This window comes from Gallinula chloropus (genome assembly GCF_964237585.1).
Source record: "Gallinula chloropus genome assembly, chromosome: 7".
Classification (NCBI taxonomy): domain Eukaryota; kingdom Metazoa; phylum Chordata; class Aves; order Gruiformes; family Rallidae; genus Gallinula; species Gallinula chloropus.
In genome coordinates, this window is record NC_140092.1 from 22,211,153 (window position 1) to 22,237,221 (window position 26,069).

A 26,069-nucleotide genomic window follows, 5' to 3' on the forward strand; every position below is an offset into this window, starting at 1 on the left:
AAATCATTCCCTTCTGTGAGTAGTTTCGGTCAGCTGCTCTTCGCACCAGCAAGCCAGCACTCTGCAAGGAAGGATGAGGCAGCAGAAGGGAAGGAGGACATGTGGAGGAGGGACAGGATGAACGCACCAGCAGCTATTCCCTTCGGCATGAATGAAACACCAAGCTCTGCATGGGCTTGTTCACTGCAGTACAGTATCAACATGCAGAGATGTTCAACAGAATGCAGGAATGCCACAACACCACCATGTATAGCTGAACTCAGACACAGCCCTCCCTTCCCATCATCAATGGGATTAGAGCATCAGTGCACCGTACAGGGCAGTGTACAAGTGTACGACCACTCCACCCCTCTCTTCACAGAATATGTTATTCCAGAAACAAAAAAAAAACCCACAGAAACATTGCACACATCCCCTGGTCTGTTTCCTGATGGTAGGTGGTAGCTCCTTTGTCCAAGCCACACTGCACTGACCAACAGACAAGTCACATGCACACTACCACACACTGGAAACAAGAAAAACAATACAACATGGGTAAGTTATAGTTACAAGGAGGATTTTCAAAGGTTTCCCTACTAATAAAAAAACCCAAACAATTAAAGATTGAGACATAGCAGAGATGTGCATTCTGTTTCTAGCCTTCTCCATAGGTCAATTGCTACCCTGTGTGGCAGACACGGGTTTGGCTACCAGTGCCTCCCACCCCAACTTCTCCAACTAGGAACCAGCAAGGAGCCTTTGTGAAGAGCACAGGAGACCTCAGTCTCCTGGCCCTTGCAACCAGCACAATTTGGCCAGCACACTACAGAATGGCTCTTCAAGGAAAGCACTCCAAGTCAAGATCACAGGGGTTTGTCCCAAACAAATCAAGGGCTACATGCCATCCAGCTGCCAACCTACAGAAATCCCAGTTCCTACGCAGATGACAACTAAGAAGTAGTCTATATACTGGCTCAAGTCTGCATCCCACATCCCATTCAACCCATCAGTATCAGGGTGTGGAAAGGAGAAACTGGAGCTCCTGAGAAGCCATCTCCTTTTCTCCATATAATTATCCTGAAATCTCCCTTCAGTGTCTCTCATAATACAGCATGACTGACTCCAAGTCAGGGGCAGAGACTCCGAACAAGTGAGCCAGAATTACTTTGGGAAGTAATTTTGACTGGTTAGGTCAAGACCTTTTACACTCCTTTGAGTCATTCCAGTTTCCTTTATTGGTATTTAGTCTTGTCCTGCAAACATGGAGAAGTAGCTAATGGAGAAATAAGCTAAACAACTGGCCCAAACCCACCCACCGTGCCTAGAGATATAAATATGGGGCCCAACAAGAAGTGAATTGGAACCAGTGGAAACCTAACACACATTCCTTCTTCAGCACTGACCGCTGCAGTCTTCCTTTCAATAACACAACCTGTATGGCCAGTTCCATGGCCAATCTCCCCTTCTGATGAGAAGGCAGAGGATGAAGTTACAGCAGGAGACAGGAAATCGAGTATTCAACCAGAATTCCTGCTGTTACCTCCTGGGAAACAGCACGCTGAGGGAATTATTTCTACCAATTTCAACTCATTTGGTTAAAATCCTGACAGGCCTGATAGGCACTGAATTCCTCCTTCAACACAAACTACTGCTAGGCACACCTACTAAATGGATTACTGATTCCTTCCCCTCTCTCTGGCACATGCGACTGAAAGCTGCTACATACTGGGCAGATTTGAACAGTTCTGACATACGGTAAATGAACAGACTTGGGAAGGCAGCTAAAGCAAAGCACAAGGGTTTAACCAGATCCAAATGTATCTTTCCCTGCCTTCACCTTATCAAAACCATGTTCTATTAAAAATAACTCGGTCAGAGCCAGCACCAAGTTTAAGTGGAGTCCATCCTTCTCACCGTTTCCTTCACATGGCAGATGTAACAATCACAGGCCAAGTTCCTTCGAGTCACTGCTCTCCTCTTGCTGCTTCTGATCTCAGCTGTTCCACAAAGATATTTTAGCATTTTTATTCTATGTTTACACAAACTCAGCTCCAGCATCAGCCTCTCAGCAGGCCAAGCTGCAGCATGAATCGTCTCCTCCCCTTCCCTCCCCTGATCACAAACGGCACTCAGCTATATTCACACCACAGCTACAACTGCTAGTACAAAGCTCCTGTTCCTGCTGCAACTCGCTTGTCCACAGCAAGGGATGGGCCCGACATATTTCTCCCTACAACAACATCTTTGATGTTCAAGCCCATCCCCTACTAACAGGAAGGCTGCTGGTTTAAGCACAAGGCCATTGGAAGAGTTGTGGGATGGCTGTTCAGCACCTCATGGGAGGTGGTGGCCATCAAATGACCAAGAGCCGCTCACCCAGATTTCCTTCTGGCGTGACTTTGATGCTGGGGCAGGGTAACAGGTTGTTTTGAGCCTGTGTTACAGCCTGGGAGCATGTGACTTCCTATCAGGCAACAGAGCCAGCAAATTCCAGCCAGGCAGAGATCTGAAGAGATTTCGTGCACATGCAGGGAAAAAGGGACTAGTACCTTAGCAGCAAAAAGAGCCGGTTCCCACACCTCCACAGAGGTCCAAGGACAGGATGGGGAAAAGCCTGAATTAATTCACCTAAAACACCTCTGTCAATTCTCTTGGTTTTTTATTAAGTACACGATTTGATAGAGCTTCTTAACAGACAGAAGGCTCCGGGCTGGAAGGGACCTCTAAGGACCTTCTGATGACACCTGCTAGTCAAGGCTGTGGTGAAGTTATCCCAATTAGCACAGCGCTCACTGGCAGACACAGCCACAGAGTAACGCTGACCTTTTACAAGCAGTTACCCAACTACCAAGCCCCTTATGGCCTTGAAGGTTTCTCCCACAGTAACTGCATTTTCCTATTATCATACCAAGATCAAAATGTTACTGAAAATGATAAAGCAATAAAACATAAATAACAAGAATGGTTTCCAGCCATGCCACCAAGCCTGTGATCTCTTCCTGCAAGTCAAGGAGAAAGAACTCAGACCCAAAGAAATCACATCTACCAGCTTCTACTTCTTGCTTGTCATCCAAGGGAACCCAGACCCAGCAGCTGAAAAGCAGCTCCTTGCATTGCAGAAGTCTTTCCAGATAAACTCGAAGGAGGAAAGCAAGAGAAACGACCCATAGATTTGCTTTTCTAGAACACAAGGTACAGGACAGTGAGGGTGACAGAGCACTGGAACAGGCTGCCCAGGGAGGTTGTGTAGTCTCCATCTCTGGAGAGATTCCAGCCCTGTCCGGACACCGACCTGTGCGACCTGTCCTAGGGACCCTGCTTTGGCAGGGGGTTGGACTCGATGATGGTCTCTGGAGGACCCTTCCAATCCCTATGATTCTGTCCCAAGCTCTGAGCCCCACACTGCAGTTTGCAGGACAGGGAATCAATCCCTATCTCTGCTTGCAAACACCAGAGCTCGATGCGGGAGCTGCCCCCGTGAACCAGCCAGGCAGCGTCGCTCGTGCTTCCACTCACCTTGGAGAGGCTGCAAGCACAGAAGCCGTGGGGGCTGAGGCGACTGCCCTGGCTGCTGCTCTGTCAGACTGACACCATTCTGTCAAGCCCACCTGGCCGGGGAAGGCGGCAGCACCAAGGGTTTGTCGCTGCATTAACACTCGTGTAGATCAGCGAGGTGTGTACATCTCAGCCAGCAAGCTCGAAGGACCTTGGCTCAGAAAGCGCCTCTTCCTCACCTGATTCAAGCAAGGGCAAACACAAGTCTTTTTCCTCTAGTTGCCTGAAACTCACATGATACTCCAAGCCAGACACGGATACAGCACAGTTCTAGCATCTCAGTCTTTACTGCAGGATGAAACTCAAAGATTGTTCCTACTCATCTTCATCACACATGGCTAGAGATATTAGTGCCCACTCCTGAATGGAAGAGGGCTAACGCATTTCAGCCTCCTCAGGTTGCAGGCTGAATTCTCTTTCCTTCAGGCCACTTTTCCTCCCTGAATAACACCTCAGGCAAGGCCCCTTTGGTTCTGTTCAGTTCTCCTTCACCCCGGGAGCTCCTAGAATATGAGTTCACCTCGGAATAATTTAGCCCCACACCCTGAAACAGAAGCCAAACCATCTGCTTTTCTTCAAGTTTGGGCAAACTATGGCACAATCAGCCAGCTAATGACTAACACGAGAGCACTGATGCTGACCAGATGCAATGGCTAACAAAACCTAAGGTCACACCCAGCAGCATCCTGACAAGACGTTCAGGTCACCTTCAGACCATCAGACAACAGCACAAGCTCAAAGCTCCGCAGCGGTAAAAGCCCAGCTCCTGGCACACACACAGCGCTCCATACTGCATTCTGGCTGCCTTGCCACCACCTTCACAACCAACCACTTCAAATGTCACTGTTGGAGGAAAGGCCTCACAGGGTTTCAGTGGGGGTCCTCTCACTAACATCAGCTCAGTATTTCTTTAGAGCACACCTTAACAATCCTACTATCTTGGATGCAGTGAGGAACATAAGCTTCCAATATTCGTCACATGGGATTGGGACTGGACGCGGCCCACGCTTCATCATGATGCCTTAACAGTACCAACTACTACTCCCAACTCTCTTTGAAGTAACTACTAGTAGTAGTACACTACTCCAACTCTTTGTGAAGTAACATGTGAAGAAGTCGTCAGTCTGATGGACAATGGATGAATGACTGCCACAAGTCCCTAGGAAGCGCTGGAGCACACTAGTGGCCAGCACTGGCTCCATGCAGGCAAACTCTTCAAGAACACTGGAAGATAGGTACCAAGGAGAACAGACAAGATTACCAAGAGAAACTGTGAGATAGACAACAGGGAAAGGATATGCTTTTTAAAGACTGGAACATGTGAAGGGTACTAATGCCCCAAACAGCAATCCTGTAGAATAACCCTGATTTTCATCTTCAGACCAGGAAACCGCCAGGTTTATAAATACTAAAAGCCCTGGCCTCCCTGATGGCCTCCCTGATCTCTGAGCATACATTATAGACACAACTCTGCTATTTAATGTTTGCCCCTTCTTCCACTGTTAGTCCATCAAGTACTCAAGTAGGGCCATCTCCACTCCACATAAAGCTCTGGGTCCCCACGTCAGCCACACTCCACTGTCCACAACAGCTCAACGAGGCTGCTGAAGGTCTAACAGACCAACCTTTGGTACAGCCTCACCTCTTCCAAACATCAGCAGCACGTAGGACCCTTGGGGTTAATAAAGTATCCCCAGGACTCTGGTGCCTGCAGTTGCATCCAGCTTGCTGGAGGCATTTTAGTTTCATCCTCTGATGGGAATGAAGCATTGGGGAAAATGATTTTTAACAGAGAGCTGTACTTCAGTAATGAAACAAGCAGAGATTATGCTTTTCACTCATCTTGCTTCTTCCTCTCCCTGAGGAAGCACCCTTCACACTAGGGCAAGCCAGCACGTGCCAAGTAGGAATTCCTGGGTCATTATCTACCTTTTTTTTAACTCTGGAGTGAGTTTTGCCCCAGCAGCGCCCGTCTGCTTCTTGCAGTGAGGCCCTCTAAGCACAATTTGAGCCTTGGCCCTTGTGTTATTAGCACATCAGCCTAATTAGCATGCTACACAGAAACACCCTTTTTCCTGTTTCAAGTTATAACCAACTTAAGAGGAGAAAACATCCTTGAAGACTTTATGAAATGGCAATGACTGATCCCCCCAAGCTGAGCTAAATACTAAGCTGTACCAAGCCTGTCCAATAAAACAGAGACCAGATATAAGTTCTGCTGAATCTTGCTTATCTGAACAAGCAAGAGCAGTTCTCGATCTCCACACTGCTGTTTTTGAATGAGCATCAGAAGCTGCTCCACTGAACACTCAAAAAGACTAAAATGGGAAAATCACACTATAGACACACTGTTGAACGTTACAATAGGAACAAGCTTTGGCAGAACCACGTTTTCCTTCTGGATGCTTACTGGGAACTCAAGACAATCGCGTTGCTTCTACTTATGTGCTAAGAAATTTTGTGCAGCCTCTAACAGTACAAGGGATTCATGAACAACCAATTCAGTCATAGCTTACAGACATCTCAAGTCTGACAAGCCATTCCTGATCTATGAAGATGTTTTACCTGCATACAGCTGGCCCCACAACCAGCAAAAGAGCATGTGATGAAATTATCAACAGAGAAGTCACCGCATCCTCCTCTGAGATGCAAGATATTACTGCTTAGCTCACAAATACAAACCCCAAATAAGCCCATACCAACACAATTCCAAAGCTAACTGCCTTTCCAAGCAAGAATATTAATAACCCCGAAGCACTTGATTCATCTGGCATCCTATGGAGCTGCCCATGACAATTATAGTTAAAACAAAGAAGAGAGGGAGGAAAAAAAAGAAGAGAAACCCACTTTCAGCATTAGCATTCAGCCAAGCCAAGCACCAAAACAGTTGTCTGATGGCAGCAAGCCCAGCTCACTTTTGGGCCTTGTACCTCACCACAGAACCCCAGCCACAGAGGCAGATCCTGGTAGGAAAGTCATGCTCAGACATCTGCACCGCTTGCTTGAGCACAAGCCGAGGAGTCGTGTTAACGTTCTGGATGTAATTATGTTAAGCAGTTCCAAGGCTGACAAGCAAGTTCACACCAAGTATTTCTGTCCATTTAAAGTTTCAAAGCAACACAAAAAGCACCACTGAGATTCCACTGAGAGAACCCCCCCATGGGACCAGGATCACTGAAGGCACCACTATCTTTACGTTTTGATAGCAGCTGTGAAGATAACGAGTTCTTCTTAACATAAAGACTCTCTGCAAAGGCATTTTGATAAGTCATCTGGCAATGAAATCATGGTTTTGCTTGCAAAATTGGAAAAACCACAACCTCATAAACGACTGGTATTTCCCCGAAGTGCTGGAGCCAATATAACGTGGAATGGAGGTGTGTGTCACTGGGACCAGAAGTTTCGCCCTGAGATCCCCACGCAAGGCCTCCTGAGCTACACTGTCAAGTTTCTGTCCCAAGAAGGGAAAAGGTCCTTGAATCCACAGCGCAGAATCTACATCTCTTAGGACAGCCACAACAGCGGGGACAGCTCAGGCCCAACAGGCACTCGCTGTGAGGAACAGGGACACCGGCCGGCAAACCCAACCCGAGAGAAACCCGCAGCCCAGAGAGGGGACGGCACCGTCTGGTCCTGCCAAGGGCGCCGGCCCGCGCAGCGGTACCGCCCGGCCAGCCCGCGACCCCGGACCCGCCCCGCAGCCCTCGGCCGGGCGCAGGAGGCCTCTCCCCCGCCCGGCACGGCCCGGCGCCGACTCCCACAGCTCTGCGGCCCGGCGGGCGCCCGGCTCGGGGCGGCCCGGGGCCACCGTGCGGGAGGAGAAGGCCGAGAGGCGCGCTCCAGCCTAGGCCCCGCGGGCGCGTCGGCATCCCGACCCGACTCCCGGCCGGGCGCGGGGGCCGCCGGGGCCCGTCTGCCCCGCGGCGAGAGAGAGGGCTCCCCCGCCGACCCCGACCCCGCGGCCCGGGCAGGCCCCGGCGGCGGCCCCCGCGGCCCGGGCGCTTCCCCGGGGCTCGGCCGCCGCCGCCTCCCCCCCGCCGACCCCGCGCACCCCTTTGTTCTGCGGCCCTCTCCCGCCCCTACCTCCAGGATGTCCTCCAGCACGTACGCCTCCATCCCGGCGGCCGCCGCCCCCGCCCTGCCTCACCGCCCGGCCATGCCCCGCTCCGTCCCGCCGACCCTCCCGCCCCGCGCCGTCGCCGGGCCGGACGGACGGGCTGCCGGCCGCCCGGCAGCAGCACGCTCGCTCCCCCCGCTGTCAGCACGGGAACAGGAAATGGACCGTTCCACCGCGCGGGGCGGGCACCTACCACCGAGCGGGGAGGGGAGGGAAGGGCGGCCCGGGACACGCCACCACGCTCCGCTCCGCTCCCCGGTGGGCCCGGCCCGCGCCTCCCGCGGGCTCCTGCTCCGGGCCCTGGGCGAGGGTTTAGATCCACGGGGAGTCGAGGCAGCAGGGCCTGAGGGTCCCGGCGCTCGGCCGCCCTTCCCCAGCCATCACTGCTGAGGTCGGTGCTTCGCTCGCCTCCAGCACGGGCTCCGGCACAGCCCCGGGCACACACACACCCCGCTCCTGGGCGCCCCAAAGCCGGGGGCAGTAGTTGCCCCTGCCAGGCTGCTCGGGACATGCTCATTCCCGGCCCTCAGAGAGTCTACAAGCCCAGGCACCCACCCCTTGAACTGTGCACATCTGTAGGATGGCACACGTTAGTCTGTGCTATCACCCGGCTTATCATAGCAGCAAAACCTTCTAAAACCAACTAACCGGCCTCAAGTGCTGCTCCATCAACTAACTACTGCGTTTCCAAGCACCCCAACCTTCCCTCCTCCTGCTCGAGGGCAAGAGAGGGTAGGAAAACACCAGCAACACCCTGTGATGCCAATATCGAGGAACAGTGTCCACCCAAACCACCACAAAGAGGGAAACCCAACACAAGCATCTCATCATTGAGACTACTAGGACCTAAGAAGCCAGCTGCCCAGCTCAGAAAGGTTGTCCATACACAGCAACATGTCCAAGCCTCTCCTCATTACAGAGCCCATCAGAGAGGGCTGGAGACATCTTCCAGCTTCCGCTTCCCAGCAGGTCTACAGGGGTGCAGTGAGAGGGCAGTGGTGGCACCGGGTCAGCCGGATCCTCTTCTCCCTGGTTCCTCAGGAACCGTGGTTCTGCACAGGTGCTGTCGGCTTGTCTCCCACGGTATCGCCAACCACGTGAAGCAAGGTGTCCACACGGTGGTCCTGAGAACCACCATCACCCCCACTCTTGTCCTCTGCTTCACCCAAAACATCGTGTGGGCTGAGAAACATGAAATTTTACCAGCTCTTGCAAGCACTAGGTGACAGTCACGTCTATCCTGCACGTGGCAGGTCAAAATCATCGTGCCATCTCACCTGCAGCTCTCAGAAACATTAACTTTCCAGCACAGACATACCCAGCATAATAAACCTTGCCAGCCCCACAGACCCCTGCTTGTTTCTGCAGAGCACAAAAGGGTCTAATGGCCAGAGGAATTCAAGCCACAAGAAATGCTAGCGGCAATCCCTTTTTTAAAATCAACATTCCCTTTCTCCAAGCCACACTCTGGTTGTGACAAATACTCTTCCCAGCAAGAATATTCTCACCAGGTCTCAGAGAGCTGAGCTGGCACTTGCTGCAGGATCACTTGTTGGGCACATGCACCTTGTAGCCAGAGCTCAGTAATCTCAAGGCAGATAGTCAAGAAGGTTCACAGAAGTCCTCACTACCTTGAGGGACATGAATCACACAGACAGCTACGTATTACAGCCGACTGCAGGAACAGGGGGAAACTGTTGTCCTTGTGAAGGCTCGCAGGCCATTATGACAGACTCGCAGGGGTTGGAAGGGCCCTCCAGAGCCCATGGGGTCCAACCCTCTGCCAAAGCAGGGTCCCTAGGACAGGTCAGGGCTGGAATCTCTCCAGACAAGGAGACTCCACACCCCCTGGGCAGCCTGGCCCAGGGCTCCCTCACCCTCACCAGGAAGAAGTTCTTCCCCACATTGGGACGGAACTTCCCGGGCTCCAACTTGAGGCCATCGGCCCTTGTCCTGTCCCCACAGACCCTGAGAAGAGGCTGCCCATGTCCCCCTGTGTGCCACCCTTCAGCTGTTGATCCCCATTGATCAGATCCCCTCTCAGGCTGCTTCTCTCCAGGCTGAACAGCCCCAGCTCACTCAGCCTTTCCTCGCAGGGGAGATGCATTATCCATTATTCCATGGCTCCTCTCGAGCGGTGTCTTCACGTCAGTGTTACCAACGGCCTCAGCAGCCCCTTGCAACTGATCCTGCGTACACACAGCCTAGCGGTTATACACAAACGTTAGCCCAACTACAAAGCCATCCCTGCCAACTTAAGGATTCCCTTATCTAAAATAACCACACCAAACCAGCCACCACCTCCTACCTAACACTCAGAAGACACATCTCAAAAGACTCTGAAGTTACTCAGCCTTCTGAGTGTTGGAAAGAACGAACAAATACCTTTTATCATACACACACACACACACAGAGGCATAGAACACAGCTCAGCGCTGAGATTAAGATACTTGACATGTGACAACACTGAAAGCATTTTTATATGGATAAACAGCGTCACACAGGAACAAAAAGAGTTGTCTGATCCCCACAAAGCAAACCCAACAGCATAGTCTTCTCCATTTTCACAAAACGAGCACCAGGTTTGCAGGAGAAGGAGAAACAAGCTCACCTCACAAACAGAACCATTTTCCATCCCTCTTGGAAGATCCCAGAGTTTTCTGTCTGCACCAACAGAACTTCATTTACAAAGCCCTAACCACAGGGTTAACTCAGAGCTGCTTAAGCTGCCTTAAATCATCCCACACATCAGGAGGAGTCAGGTTCTCCATGTGAGCAGCGAGGCCAGCGAACCACTGCCCAGCCAGGCGCTCCCCTGCAAGCAGGTCACACTGACATTCCTCTGCTTTCCCACTCAAAACCTGGTAATCCCACCCCCGTCGTGCCCCTGCTCTTCCCTCACCTCCTCCACGAATGACATCCACTACTTTGCTGAGCACCTCAGAAGCAGCTGCAGTTGGGACTAATATGAGCAAAGCCCCATTCCTGATGCTGTGCTCTACGCCACTGAGACCTTTGGCAGGACGGAGAGGCTTCACTGCAATAAAGCTGCATCAGTGGAGGAGAAAAAAACATCCAAGGAAAACCCCTCCTACAGAGAAAGCCACGATTAGTTCCTGTCCTATTCCTACTGTGTGGTGTTAAGTTTTAAGCCCAGGTCAGGAAATGTATCCTGAAGCTTGGCAGAGGGGAGCATAAAGCCATTTGTTCCTTGCTTTCCTGTCCAGCTCCAGGAATTAGCTTGAGCTAGCTGTTTTTAGGGAAGAAAAAGAAAAAAGCTACTTTGAAAACATCTCAGCTTCTGTTTGAAACCTTGTAGTCTCTGTTTTGTCTTGCTTCCAAGGGCATGGCCTAGCCAGTCCTCCCTGATACCACTGCTGCTAACATGCGGCCTTCTAACCAAGGGTAACCCTATCACCAAGCACCCACCCAGGCCGTACATGTCCATCATGTTTCCCTAGGGTCTCACCCTAAAGCACAGAAAAGCCCTCACAGTCCCCAGGCAGAAAGTAAACATCCAAAGCTTGAGGAGACCAACTTCAGACCGTGCTGCACAAAGCCAGGGGAAGGAGAGGTCTATTTCAAGTTACACCAGACCAGGGGAATCCCGTGCTGGGACGAGGACAAATCAAGGCTGGTTTACTCTGTGTTACCTTCCCCATACAGCACTGGTACCTGCATCCACATGAAAGGCACACGAGGTGCCCAATGGAAGAATAAAAGCACCCGTAACAACGGGATTGTTCACGCAGGGTGAAGTATCGAAGACTCACCAGGTTGGAAAAGCCCTCTAAGCCCATGGAGTCCAACCGTCCCTGTCCTGTGCTGACCCAGATCTCTCAGTACCTCATCTCCCCGGCTGTTAAACACACCCAGGGCTGGGGACTCAGCCCCCTCCCTGGGCAGCCTGTGCCACAGCCCCACAACTCTGCCAGGGAAGAACTTTTCCCTCCCAGCTGAGCTGACCCTGCCCTGGGGCAGCTTGAGCCCATTCCCCCTCCTCCCATCTCCTGTCCCCTGGCTGAAGAGACCATCGCCCACCTCTCTGCACCCTCCTGGCAGGGCAGTGGAGGTGGGGAGAAGGTCTCCCCTCAGCCTCCTCTTCTCCAGGCTAAAATGTATGTGGCAGAGCTACTTGTCCTCAAGAGCTACACAGGGGACAGCCTTGAGGAAGATCTGTCCTCCACTGGCCCCGATGCCATCACCCTGACACACAAGCACTGTAACCATTGATCCGGGACAGATTCTGGCACGCCGAAGTGTCAGCGTTTGAACAACTGATGTGACAATTCCTACTCTTATATCACAAAAGCACATTGTCCTGCATTTACAGCTGATCGAGCAGTGCTGGTCACCAGCCGTCCCAAAGCCTATGAACACACTATTTTGTGTGCTTTCAGAGTCACAGTGCTCAGTGTCAAGGTTGGGTTGTTTAAACCACGTCCCACACGGATGCCAACGCCTTATTCAGCAGAACCATGAGGTGCATTCATTACTAAAACCCCAAAACATTCTCAGATAAGAAAACAACTTTAAAACAGCCCTTAGATATCATACAAAATCTCTATTACCCCTTCAGCGTGGCTTTCTCAAGTGTTTCTCTTGCCACAAGCAAGGACACAGCCTTAACAAGATGATCTCAGAAATCAAAATGTTCCTGAGACAGTCAAAACAAAAAATCAGGGTGTGACATATGATTTTCTGCTAAGTGGAGAGCACCAAGAGGCAAAAATCCCACCGCTGTCCCACAAAACACCTTGCAAACTGAGGCATACAGCATACACAAAACATAGCTGAACGTGCTGGATTTGACAAAAGATTATCATTTCACAGGGGTTAGAAATACCCATGAAATCAGACAACTCAATCCACAAAGGGGAAAGTTTCATCATGAATGCTTTCAAGTGACCAAGTCTCCTCTCTGAACACAGAACACGAAGCCATCATGACACACGAACATTTGTTCATATGCCAGGGGAACACTCCAGGAGCATGCAAGTATCAGATGGCTTTCTCAAAGGCTGCTTCCAATTTGTGTTTGGAAGCCTACATGGGTGAGGAGCACGGCAAGGCAGAGGCAGCCAAGCAGCAAGCATGGCACATGTAGTGCCTCAGCACTCAAACCACTACAGACCCTGTCCCGAGCTCCAGAGTCGGTACTGGGAGAGTACAAGAATCAGAATCCCAACGTGGGAAAAGCCCCTTAAGCTCATCAAGTCCAACTGTCCCTGTCCTGTGCATCTACCCTCTTTTTAAACACATCCAGGGGTGGGGACACAACCACCTCCCTGGGCAGCCTGTTCCAGGCCCCAACAAAAGAAATCCTGAAGACAAGAAATCACCTACAGAATAACCAACCAAAGCTAGTCCAATGTTTTCACAGCTCCCCAGTGCTGAAGAGATGAGTTTTTGTAGCCTGGATTTCCTTTGTTCTACCTCGAAGGCTGCAGAAGTGCATCACCAAAATAGCACTTAAAATGCCCCAACCTCAGAAAGCCAGGAAGCCGGTGTCACACACAGACACAGTTACTGGAGCTGTGCTGTATTAACGAACACAGTCATTAATGTTAGCTTAAAGACAGAACAGGGACAAGGAAAAAAGGCAGCAAGAACCCTAACTTAACTGGGAGGCACGCTACCAGGTAAACAATGCAGTGACACACTACAACTATCCACCATCTAACGTGCATCTCCTCCGCCAACACGAGCTTTGAGCTTTGGGCTATTTCTTTCCTTTTTACAGAGTGATGATGTCCTACCCACCTTCACTTTCTAGTTCTTCCTATCTACTCTTAGAGCAAATCCAGAGTTTTCCAAAATCCTCTGGAACTAGGTCCAAAGGGAGCGTTTCCTTCAGGAAACACACTACTCCAGGTTAAGCTCCCTGCCCTGCACAGGGGCAGGAGACACAGCCCCACCTGCATGTACATCTTGTCACTCCATCACACCAGGGTGACTGCACTGTCACTGAAACAGAATTGTTTAGATTGGAAAAGACATTTAAGATCATCAAGTCCAACCATTAACCTACCACAGCCAAATCCACCACCACTAAACCATGTCCCTAGGCACCACATCCACACGTTTTAAATACCCCCAGGGATGGTGGCTCAACCAATTCCCTGGGCAGCCTGTTCCAGTGGTTGACAACCCTTTCGGTGAGGAATTTTTACCTAATATCCAGTGTAAGCCTTGCCTGGTGCAACTTGAGGCCATTTCCTCTTGTCCTATCACTTGCTACTTGGAAGAAGAGACTAACACCCACCTCGCCACAACCTCCTTTCAGGTAGTCGTAGAGAGCAATAAGATCTTCCCTGAATCTCCTTTTCCCCATGCTAAACAACCCCAGTCCTCTCAGCTGCTCCTCATAATTCTTGATCTCTAGACATTTCACAGCTTCACTGTTGTTCTTTTGGGGTGGTCTGGCACCTCAATGTCTTTGTTGTAGTGAGGGGCCCAGAACTGAGCACAGTACTTGAGGCAGGGCTTCACTACACGTGTTCTTCTCCACTAACGCTCGGCTTGTGGCTTTGTTGGGTTTTTCCCAAAATACAACAAAAACTGCTATACCACAAGAGCACCACCTCTGCTTCCCAGAGCTTTGCAGCAGTTATCACTTGGTGCAGTTTTTAGCGTTCTACATCAACACTAAAAAAGAGCTTTAAACACAGTTTCTCCTCACAGACTCCAACCCCTCACCCTGGATCCTCAGTGGTTAGTGACGACACTAAATCAAGTCAGTCCAAAGCCAAATCTCAGGAGCTGCCTGAAGTCACGACCCTCACCTGATTTTTCTGCTTCCATGTAGTGTAGGGGTTGGGTTTTTTTCCTTCACTTCCTACAGCAGTCACATCTCAGCAGTTATCAGCCTGACTAAACTTCCAACATCCTTCGGGTAGGTGCTTTAGTGATTTGCAAATCAAAGAAATCTACTTTCTTCCCTTAGTTTTTATTAGTAGGGTTGGGGGCGTGTGGGAATGATGGGTTTTAACCTGATAAATTCTACCCTTTTAACACTTTTATCTAATTTCTCTTTATTCTAGGAACTCAAGTGTCTCTTGCCCAGCAGCATTTCCAACCTGCCTGCCAAGGAGTGCAGCAGCAGAGGAGCATTCTCCGAGCTGTACAATCACAAGATGAGCTCTGCTGCCCATCCTCAGTACCACACCAGCCTTGCTTCAGCTCTTCTTCCTCCCACATATAAGGAAACTTCCACAACAAGCCCACATATATTTCCTCTGTAACAACCACCTAACAACACTTCCAACTTCCCACTCAGAAGCTAAGCCTTCTCCCAGGACCTCTCTAATTCCCATCCAGCACATTCATGGCCGAGCCTGGGGCCGCAGCAAGGCATTCAACACCCTTCTGCAACATGCAGTATTTTCTCTTTGATAGATTTTACTCCTTTTGATAGATATTTAAGGCAAGAAGATGGAATTCTGTGCCTTACAGAGCCTTAACATGGCATTCTTGAAACCTAGGTTCTCCAAGGAAACAAGTACCTTGGAAAGGCGACTGTGCTTAACTACCTTGGGAGCTGCCAAGACAAACACAGCCCGAGTTTTCTGTGTCCATTTGAAGGTCCACAGGAAACTAAAAGGTTTCAAGACTGCCTGTTGCCAGCAGACTCGGATGTTCAGGACCTGTCTGATGCAATAACACTGCCCCAGCCCCTTCAGGCAGCCCTGCTCAGGTCTGCCCTCCCTTAGCAGAGGCACTGCACCAGCAAAGGGTGCTTGGCTGCTGGCAGCCGCTGTGGGTTTCCAGCAGGATCGGGGAAGGGGATGACTCCGTATCCAGAGCGCCCTTTGCAGAGAGGTATTATCTCCCCCCAGGAACATTTGGGGGATTACCACATCCCAATTTCATCGAAGATTTCTCATCCAAGGGTCGGCAACCAAAGGCCATCACTTCCACAGCCAAAAAATGCTAGCAGCACAATGCTGGGAAGCTAAGGAAGCCGTAAGGATCCACTAGCAGCATCTCCAAGCTCAGAGTTCAGGGTTCCACACCTCTTCCAGGAACGCTAAGGGAAGGGATGTCAGAAGCCAGCTCTGCCTAAAGCAAGACTGCAACGTTCAAGTCACGAGTCATAAGTTGGTCTTAACTCTACAAGCAGCCCTGATTCTTACACCATCACTCGCTAAACAGACGGTAGTCACACAACACAGAAATATTCCTGAAATAACTCTTTGGCTCTGCATAAATAAACCCGACACCTCAGTAGTTTTATCGTTCAGTCAGTCAGCAGCACCCTGGCACAGAGTGAGAGAAGCCCTTCTCATCAGCAGCAAGCCTTCTTCACCCATAAGTGCTCACATCAGCCCGACTAGTCTGGATTTGGATTCTGTAGGGTAAATCTAAGCATGGAAAAAAAAAGAGGAGAGAATCTCTTTACTCATTCGCAGCACTGCCCTGGAGATGAACTAACCTAGAACATCGTTAACAAGCCACCACATCGAGATACATCCCGATGGTTCTGCCCTGTTTGTCCTGTGTATCTTCTCTCTCACTAGCAGAGTCCCTATGACTTTGCTATGGCAGAACTGCCCAGCGCAAATTCACGTTACTCTGACAACAGTGCAAGAGACACAATGGTATATAAGCATTTTTAAAGGGTCTTCCATCAAAAGTGCAAGATCTCTGCCACGAGTTTTTGTCTAGAAAAACCTTTCTCTAAGAAAACTTACAGGAAGTTCTCCACTGGAAGCAGTCCATGTTCTCACACAGTAATAAGATGTTCCAAGCCCTTAGTCCAAGAACTTTCAATGCACTGAAGAAATCTGGTTTTGGACTAACTAGAAGTAAAATGGGGAACATGTTTGGAAAAGCTAACCACCTGGGACATGGAGAATCCTTCTTCAAACAAGATGCATTCCTTTCTCACGCCACACACGAAATATGGGTGATGGGAAAGCGATGGGTATCATAAGAGCATCCAGAGGAGTGGAAGGGGCACGTGGAGGGGCCACAGACAATCCAACAACATTCACGCTAGCACTTCTCCAATTCTAAGGTAGATACTAATCTATCTTCACATGAGTATGTGAAGGTTTGAGTACGTGGTCAAACCCATCCTCATTTAACATCTGCTCTACCCGATGTGTGGTAGGAGAATGTGCCTGCTTTGGGAGGAGCTGCTCTGTGTTTCACCCCATGAATATTGGCACTGGAGCTCCCAAATGTAGGCACCTTTTCTTCTACCTCCTGCAACACAACAGGGTTTTGGCAGTTTTGGCTACACATTCACAGCCCACAATGAAGCAGTCATAATACAAGAATCAGTAGCCATAAAACACAGAGTGCAGGAGGCTGGTTCCTCATTTCCAGTTCTTCTATTGTTCAATTGACTTGAATATACAGAATCAAAGACTCATAGGGGTTGGAAGGGACCTCTAGAGCTCATCAGGTCCAGTCCAACCCCCTGCCAAAGCAGGGTCCCTAGCACAGGTCAGCGTCCAGACAGGGCTGGAATCTCTCCAAAGAAGGAGACTCCACACCCCCCTGGGCAGCCATATACTGGAACTTATCAGACCTTTCAAACCTAAGCCCTTTTCACAGCTAACAGCTGTGAGCCACTGCAAGTTCTTGTACAGGTCCAGTGCAAACACATTCCCCAAAAAGAGTGAGGTCACACTCCAAAGAGAGTCACTTTCTAGGGCAAAGTGTCCTCCTTTTTAGGAGGCCCAGCTCATCATTTTCTTCTGTGCATAATAATCACAGAATCACAGAATTCTAGAGGTTGGAAGGGACCTCGAGAGATTATCGGGTCCAGCCCCCTGCCAAAGCAGCTCCCCAGCTCATATTGCACAGGTCAGCATCCAGACGGGGCTGGAATCTCTCCAGAGAAGGAGACTCCACACCCCCTGGGCAGCCTGTCCCAGGGCTCCCTCACCCTCACTGGGTAAAAGTTCTTCCACATGTTGGTGTGGAACTCCCTGTGCTCCAACTTGCAGCCATTGCCCCTTGTCCTGTCCCCACAGACACTGAAAAGGGGCTGGCTGATTCCCCCTGCATTCCATGCTTAAGATACTTACAGACATTAATTAGATCCCCCCGCTAGTCTTCACTCAAGACTGAACAGCCCCAGCTTATTCAGCCTCTCCTCATATGGGAGATGCTCCAGGCCCTTCATCATCTTTGTAGCCCTTCTTTGGACTCTCGCCAGGAGATCCTTGTCCTTTTTATACCAGGGAGCCCAGATCTGGACACAATACTTCATGGCCAGGGCAGAGCAGAGGGGAGGATCACCTCCTTTGAGCTGCTGGCCACACTCCTCCTGATGCCCCCCAGGATCCCACTGGCTCTCTCAGCCCCCAGGGCACACTGCTGGCTCATGGCCAACTTGTCATCAACCAGGACCCCCAGGTCCTTCTCCATAGAGCTCTTCTCTAGTAGGTCATCCCCCAGCCCGTACTGAAATGAATGGTTGTTCCTTCCCAGGTGCCAGACTACACTTGCTTTTATTGAACCTCATCTGGTTTCTCCCTGTCCAGCTCTCCAGCCTGTCCAGGTCTCCCTGGATGGCAGTGCAGTGTTCCTGCACAACAGCCACTCCTCCCAGCTTTGTATCATCGGCAAATCCAATTAAGGGAACACTGATACAAAGTATTTCCATATCAAATTCTGCAGAGGCTCTCTCCTGGATCTGACTGTTGCTGCCTCCCTTTTCCCAGCAGCGAGCCAAGGTTGTTCCAACAGCTCTACATCTGGCCAGGCTGTTGGTAACGAATTTGGGCTCAGTCAGTACCAGATTTTGAGACCTGCCTTAATTGTTATGGAAACAAGGAGGACTCTGAACAATGTAGTTGGTGTTTGTTTCTTTCACAAAGATCACGATAATCAGAGATACTTAGCTGGCATCTTCAAGCCAGCTACAAATCTGATGCCGTGCACTGACAGCAATACCCAGCCTGGAATTCAGCACAGAGCAAGCTGTTAGTAAAGGCTGAAGAAATAAATAGACACTGACTGAATAAAAGCACCAAGAGGCTTTTGTGATCTCTATATTCTTTTAATATAGGTGTTCATGTCTTGTTTCATCTGAAGTCACTTGGAAGATCCAGACAGAGCGGGGAGCACAGAGCAGAGCCCCCAGCATTACTACTGGGAGAGCTGAGGCAGGTGTCAGATGGAAATACTCCTAGGTGAGCAGTGCTTGTTGGCTGAAGTTCATACCTCCTGCACCCCCTCCTCTCTGCTCACTTGGGTCTTCAGAACTAACACAGGTTCTGGTGCTCTCAGATCCCCATAAGAAAGATGCAACCATTAACTCACCCACACTCGCCTGTTCAATTCAAGGTGGACTCATGGTAAGAGCCTGACTTTAGCCCAAGTCTAATCCCAATGGCTTTCCAGAGGCCAAATCCAAGGAGTCTTCACCAGTCTTCAATAGCACTACTAGACAGCTCACCACCCTGACAGCTGAGCTCCCCTTTCAACCCAACATACACTATATGTGCCCCCCACCCCCAATAGCAGCTGTCCCCCTCCACTGACATTAAATCCCCCCCACAGGGAGCTATTTCACATCATATTACAAATGCATCAGAAGTCACAAAAGGTTAAAAAAATTTACTATGTCCCAGGCTGTGTGTACAACCCTTGTGTTACAGAATCAGCTGTTCAGGTGACCTCTACTATAGCCAAACATTCCGATGGTTTGGGAAGACTGCACACCCTGCAACACCCATCTCTGGATTGCAGGGAAAGTCAGCACCAAAGACACCAGCCTTTCCCCAAAAACTTTCTGGGTTTTCTTTTAGATGTAAACACAGGGCAGGGGGGAAGATAATTAAACTTCACTGAGAGCACTACTACGAACCTGGGTTCAAATCTGATCGACTCAAGGAAGCGCTTACTGGGCAGCAGCACTTCACATGCTTCTTCAGAGCCAGTAACGCTGACAAAACCATCGAAGGCCAAGAGCTCTGCAACCCAAGCAAGGTTTGGGCTGCACACTGATGTAGACAAGCCCCGCTGGCATAGAGCAGCACGGGGGGTATTCGCATCCCCACCAACATCATCACAACTTCACCCCACACTTGGCTGAGCTGTTGTGCCAGAGCTGGGCTAGAGAGGGCAGAGCCAGCCCAACACGGGGGAAGGAGGCACGTCCCTCAGCTCCAGGCTAAAAAGAACAAGCAAGGGAGCAGAACAGCCACAGAGCTCTCCCCCTTGGTGCCCACTTCCCCACCTCCCAGCCAGACACAGGCTACTACTCTCTGTTGTTGCAGAACTCACCTTTGGGCGCTCGCCAGCACGTCTCCCCAAACCCCCCCACTGCTCAAAGTACATTCAAAGTGATTTTACACACCAGTTGTGTGGAAGCAGCAACATTTTCTCACCCCCCAGGCTTCAGAAAAGCCCTTTTTCAAAGTTCAGCACATAAAGTTTGCCACTATATTTATCACGGAAGAGATCCTTTATGGAGCTGGTGCTTCACAAAAATACCAGCATGCTGTTATGCCAACTTTCACTTCTGTTAGTGACTGAGATGGACAGAAGGCATATGTTCATCTATCTAGCAGCCTGCTACCTTCAAAGTGCTCTTTTTTCTCTAAAACCAACTTGGTTATTTGTCTCACGATTACCATGCTGATCACAAGTGGCTTTGTGCCTCTCAGTGCAGAGTGACTCCTCTGCTGACTGTGCTCAACCTCACCAGAGCAGCACTGGGGATGCTCAAGAGCGTTGGCATTTTAAAGGAAATGCTGCTCATTCGTCTCTTTCTCCCTATCATAGAATCATCGAATCCCAGACTGGTCTGGGTTGGGAGGGACCCCAAGGAGCACAGAGCTCCAACCCCCTGCCACAGGCAGGGACACCAACCTCCAGGCCTGGAGCTACACAAGGTTGCCCAGGGCCCCAGCCAACCTGGCCTTGAACACCCCCAGGGACGGGGCACCCCATCCCCTCTCTGGGCAGCCCCTTCCACCCTTGCAAAACACATTAGAAAATATTCTGCACAACTTCTCTTCCCAGGACCCCACCTGCCCCCTTCAAACTGGAGATCCCAAGGAAAGTGTCAAGAGGACTATTCTGTCCTTTAAAAGAAAAATTCTCACAGCTCTGAAGCATCCTTAACAATTTGAGTCCTCTAAGACATGGTGAGGGTTTCTTCTACAGGGAGGCAAATGAAGAGCTCCACCACAACAGGCATTCCTGTCCCTCCTCCCTGCCCAGGTTCCTGGCTCCGCGCTGCGTCAGCACACGCTCCTGATGAACTGGATCAAGGAGCTGTAAACATGCTGCTTCTGTTGCTGAGGTTTGTCCTACAAGATCACTTCCCAAAGTGAGCAACGAATACCTTCATTTTATTTTTTGGCAGCAGCGTGCTCACTGCAACCTTCCTACAAGCCCGACTCCACTGCCTTCAGTGGGATTAGTACCCACACTGACGGGGGCTGAACAGCACTAAGCACTTGAGGGGAAAAAAAACCTAAGTCACAGCATGACTTTTACATTTAAAACTTCATGAAAGCATTGTTCCCCTTCTGGGGAGGAGAACAGTTCACACCTGTGGAACAGCATGAAGAGGGAAATGTTGCTGGCAAGGTATTTCAGGACACACTGAGCAAAGGGGAAGAGATTCCTCAAGTTTTGAGGTGGTAAAGCTCAGGGACAGGCAAACACGGGGGTCAGGGATATCTGCCAGACACAGAGGTATGAGGGACCTCCAGATTCTCCTTACCCAGAGTGTTTAGCTCTGTTCCTGTGTGTAGGAAAAACTCTGAGGGTAAAACGACCTTCCTCCACTTATCTCTGAATCACTCCCTGCCCTCAGAGAGATTTCAGATATTCCCCTTCTGCTGAGGCTGTAATCCACTAAACAGTTCCTGCAGAGAAGGACAGAAGGACAGGCTTTGAAACAATCACTCCTTTCTTATTAGGGCAAGGGGAAACAAGCCTGAGCCCAAATACAAGGCTGGCTCCTGAGCAGGAGAAGCAAGCTGTGTTACTGTGTGTAAGATCATAGAATCATAGCAGTTGGAAGGGCCCTCCAGGGATCATGGGGTCCAGCCCCCTGCCAAAGCAGGGTCCCCAGCTCATATTGCACAGATAGGTATCCAGACGGGTCTTGAATCTCTCCAGAGAAGGAGACTCCACAACCCCTGGGCAGCCTGTCCCAGGGCTCCCTCACCCTCACCTGGAAAAAGTTCTTCCGCATGTTGGTGTGGAACTCCCTGTGGTCCAACTTGCAGCCATTGCGCCTTGTCCTGTCCCCACAGACACTGAAAAGGGGCTGGCCATTTCCCCCTGCATTCCATGCTTAAGATATTTATAAACATTAATAAAGTCCCCCCTCAGTCCTTTTTTCTCAAGGCTGAATAGTCCCAGCTCCCTCAGCCTTTCCTCCAGCCCTTAATCATCTTTTAGCCTCCTCTGGACTCTCCCCAGGAGATCCCTGGCTTTTTTACACCAGGGAGCCCAGAACTGGACACGACACTCCAGGTGGGGCCTGACCAGGGCAGCCTTTAATTGTAACCTAAAAAGACAAACAAGACTCCAAACCCTCACACCTTCGAATGTTTCAAGTTAAATTTGAGGAGAACAGAGACCAACCCCCCAAACTAATATCCTCCACAGTGACATTTCATCATACTTCTTAATGCTCCAAATTTCTTTCTAGATCTGCTTTCCAGCACCTGAACAGCTGCCTATTTGGACACGTTACCTGTCCTTGATGATTAACACCCCAAAGTCCTCAGATATTGGGATGGTGCAGGGAAAAACAACCCTCAATCAAGGTCTATCACAGCTCCTTTCTGCTGGAGCCAAAGTTTTGCAGACTCAACTCGGATCAATGTGATCAAGTGCTGAGCTCCTTTATTGGAATACACACACAGCTTATATAGGTTTCTGTATCAGTACAAGAGACACGTTACATTGCTGTTGGTTAGATGCTCTGTTCACCCACCTCACACGTGTCTCACTATTGCTAATAATTGGTTGAGGCTACACAGCCATGTTGTTCCTTTTTAAGGCAGTTGTTAACATTCCAGCAGTTTGTTATCTCATGGATTTTCTTGCAAGCTCCTGTTCTCACAGACATCTGCTCTCCTGTTACTGCATACTGACATGTCTCTGTTAGCTTCCCCAGGCCTGATTATATGGGGGCCAGAAATAAATCTTGATGGGCCAAAACCCTCATTCCTCTCAAAATGCACTGCTACACCTTTCCTGGAATGCACCACAATACTCCTCAGACTTGAGGACTCAGGTAAAACACAGCAGAGGAAAAACACCTACACATGCATCACCAGTTACCTGAATGTGACAAGAACTGCTTTGGGTAATGCAAACATCAACCTCATCACAACATCAGCCAACAAGAAAACACTGCAAGCACAAGCACAGAGATACTAAAGGCATGCTGGGTTCCACAGCTGGCTGTTAGCCTGGCATGCAGCTCCTACAACCTGAAAGTGAGGTGACACAACAGTTAAGTCACAATGTGATGTGGCTTTAGCTCTTCAGATAGTTATGAGCTTCGGATTGCAGATGAGGGGCACACATGGCTGAAAAGCATCTGGAATAGGGAGATAACCTCTGAGTATTGATTAACACAAAGCACTAGGCGCTTAGTGAAACAGAGAGGAAACTCTGCCCTTCATTGGTCAAGCATCTATTTTTTTCTCAATATTCCTGTTGACACCACATGAGGACAGCTCAGAGGTCTCCACAAGTCACACTAACACCCAGATGTACTTACATCCACTGGCATTGCTGAGCACACGTTAGGGAAGACTTTATTCTCTCAAGTGCATGTGTTCGTTAAGCGACTTTACCCAAACCTTCTGAAGCATGAAGTCCCTCCCCACCCACCCAGCTCCTGTTCTCTCTCATCTGCAGTTACAGACATGACAAAGAGTGTTGCCTCGGTACTGAATCTCGACAGATACCACACATCTTGGAGATGAGATCTCCACTTGGTCACCTGAACTGCCATGCCTTCAAGAAACCAGAAGCACATCATCATCTCAGGCAGAAAAGCAGGACATCTACCAACACTGCCAGAGTTTCTGCCTCAAATGGCCTAAAAAACTACAGCAAATCTGTGCCATTTCTTCTTAACTCAAAGCTAAAAGGGCTTGTTCCTTTAGCCTCAGAAACAAAGCCTTCCTACTTATCTTGGATCTGCAGCACTGCTTTGTCAATTCCTAAATCCAATTTCCAAATCAGCTACATCCTAAATAAGCAGAAATAATTTTGTTTCTAAAACACAGGTAGAGAAAAACCACCCTGTACTTAATCCCATTTGCCTTCAAAGTTGACAGATGAGGGAATATTCTCAGCTCAATCTCTTCCCAGAGAGATCATTCCCTTTAAAGAACCAAATTACTGGCTCAAAAGATGGGGTGCCTGGCTCCAGCCTGCACACAGGAGTTAGGATTCCAAGGACATTTCCTGGAGAAGTATCAGTGGGAGTAAACCAGTCCATGTGGCACCACTGATACCCAGCCTCTCCCTTCTGCAGAGGGCATTTTGCACAAGAGGCTTCATTTCAGACCCAGATTCTCACTGCCTCTTCAATTATGTGGAGCAGACATGAAAAAAATCCGTACTTTTTTCTTTTAAAAATGCTCCCTAGGTCCAAGCAGACCCCATTTATCAGCTCCTGTGCAGAAACTCTTCCCATGCAGATAAGGACAGTGCTTAATCTTCGCTCGCCACCTCAGCCATCTCCCAGCACGCTCCAGCTCCTAACGAGCATCTGAACTGGAGCGACACACGGCCCTTGGATAAGGGGGATCTGCTGGTCATCACAGGCAACGCCAGTAATGACTGAAAGCTGGTTCACAGGGAATGGTGACACCCTTATAAGCTAAACCCTTATAAATCATTGAATCACAGAATACATTGGGTTGGCAGAGACCTTCAGAGCCCACCCAGTCCCACCCTGCAGTGAGCAGGGACATCTTCACTAGAGCAGGGTGCTCAGAGCCCCATCCAGCCTGACCCTGAATGTCTCCAAGGATGGGGCTTCCACCACCTCTCTGGGCACCCTGGGCCAGTGTCTCACCACCCTCAGAGGGAAGAAATTCTTCCTAATGCCCAACCTAAATCCCCCCTTTTCTAGTTTAAACCCATCACCCCCTCATCCTACTGATTACTCCTGTTTTCCAAAACCATGTGGGTAGAACCCAGCCTAGGGACCGATGAGGAAGGGATGTTAAACATGTTCAGCTAACGCTCTCCAAGCCCAGATAGAGCAGATCTCACTGTTGTGAGGCCTGGCCATGGGATTAACCTCCCAACAGCCCCAGCAGGTTGGTGCTCTCAGGGACTTCAGAGAAACATCCTCTACGTGCTTCCAGGCAGCCTCTGATTCTACTTCATGTGCAGAGACAATAAATGGGCACTAACTCCTGACAGCTGCATTACACCATACTTACCCTATCCCTCATGCAAAGGGAAGCAGAACTCTCACCTGTGGCACCAGCCCACTAAGAGTATTTTCTCTGAGAACAGCTTTGTGTGGGGAGTATGTAACACGCAGGTGGGAACTGGTGTTTCCCCAGCATCACGGTGAGGTTCCTTCCTGCACTGGGGGAGAAGCCTTGTGTGCCAGGGCCCCGCTGTGGCTCACCTCCTTTTCCAGCCACATCACTGCTGCAAGGCAGCTATCACCATGCAATCACAGAACCCCAGACTGGTCTGGGTTGGAAGGGACCCCAAGGAGCACAGAGCTCCAACCCCCTGCCACAGGCAGGGACACCAACCTCCAGGCCTGGAGCTACACAAGGTTGCCCAGGGCCCCATCCTACCTGGCCTTCAACACCCCCAGACCAAGTGAGGTCAAGGGCTGTGTTTAGGAAAGCTAATCTGCACATCAGGTCAGAACACCAGTGAGGAGAAGCAAGAGACACGCAAATCCCAGGCGGATGTGGATGTAACCATCATGAGACGCCCTGCTCCAGGAGAGAGCTGAACTTACACCCTCCCAAAACAGACACAATATCAGGAAAAGCAATTGTAAACTTTGCTGCCAGCAGCAGACAGCCTGAAAGTTCAAAGAAAGCTTCTAAACAGTTTTTATTATACAATTAAACCTTTTGGTGCTTATTAAGAGAAGTCCTAATGGACTCTGAATGCCACCTTTGCAGCAGCAACTTGGACTCACTCATTTTCTGCACTAAGTCCTGAAGACAAATGTTGAATCACAGAATCCCAGACCAGTTTGGGTTGGAAGGGACCCCAAGGATCACAGAGCTCCAGCACCCTGCCACAGGCAGGGACACCAACCTCCAGGCCTGGAGCTACACAAGGCTGCCCAGGGCCCCAGCCAACCTGGCCTTGGACACCCCCAGACACGGGGCACCCACCCCCTCTCTGGGCAGCCCCTTCCAGCCCCTCACCACTCTCTCTGCAAAGAACTTCCCCCTAAGATCTCCTCTAACCCTTCCCTCCT

General features: G+C 50.0%; 1 protein-coding gene across 2 annotated transcripts in view; it reads right to left on the bottom strand.

Annotated features, from left to right (window-relative positions):
* The window catches only part of ANKRD17 (ankyrin repeat domain 17), a 92,227-nt gene that overhangs the window by 61,533 nt on the left and 4,625 nt on the right, over window positions 1-26,069 (bottom strand). Inside the window, exon 1 of one of the 2 annotated variants that reach the window (XM_084266633.1) lies at window positions 7,618-7,653. The exons of the other annotated variant lie outside the window; for it this stretch is intronic. Within the exon in view, the coding sequence (XP_084122759.1) occupies window positions 7,618-7,650 (33 nt within the window). The 5' untranslated portion in view covers window positions 7,651-7,653. Of the gene's footprint in view, window positions 1-7,617; window positions 7,654-26,069 lie in introns of those variants that run through there. 2 annotated transcript variants of the gene reach the window in all.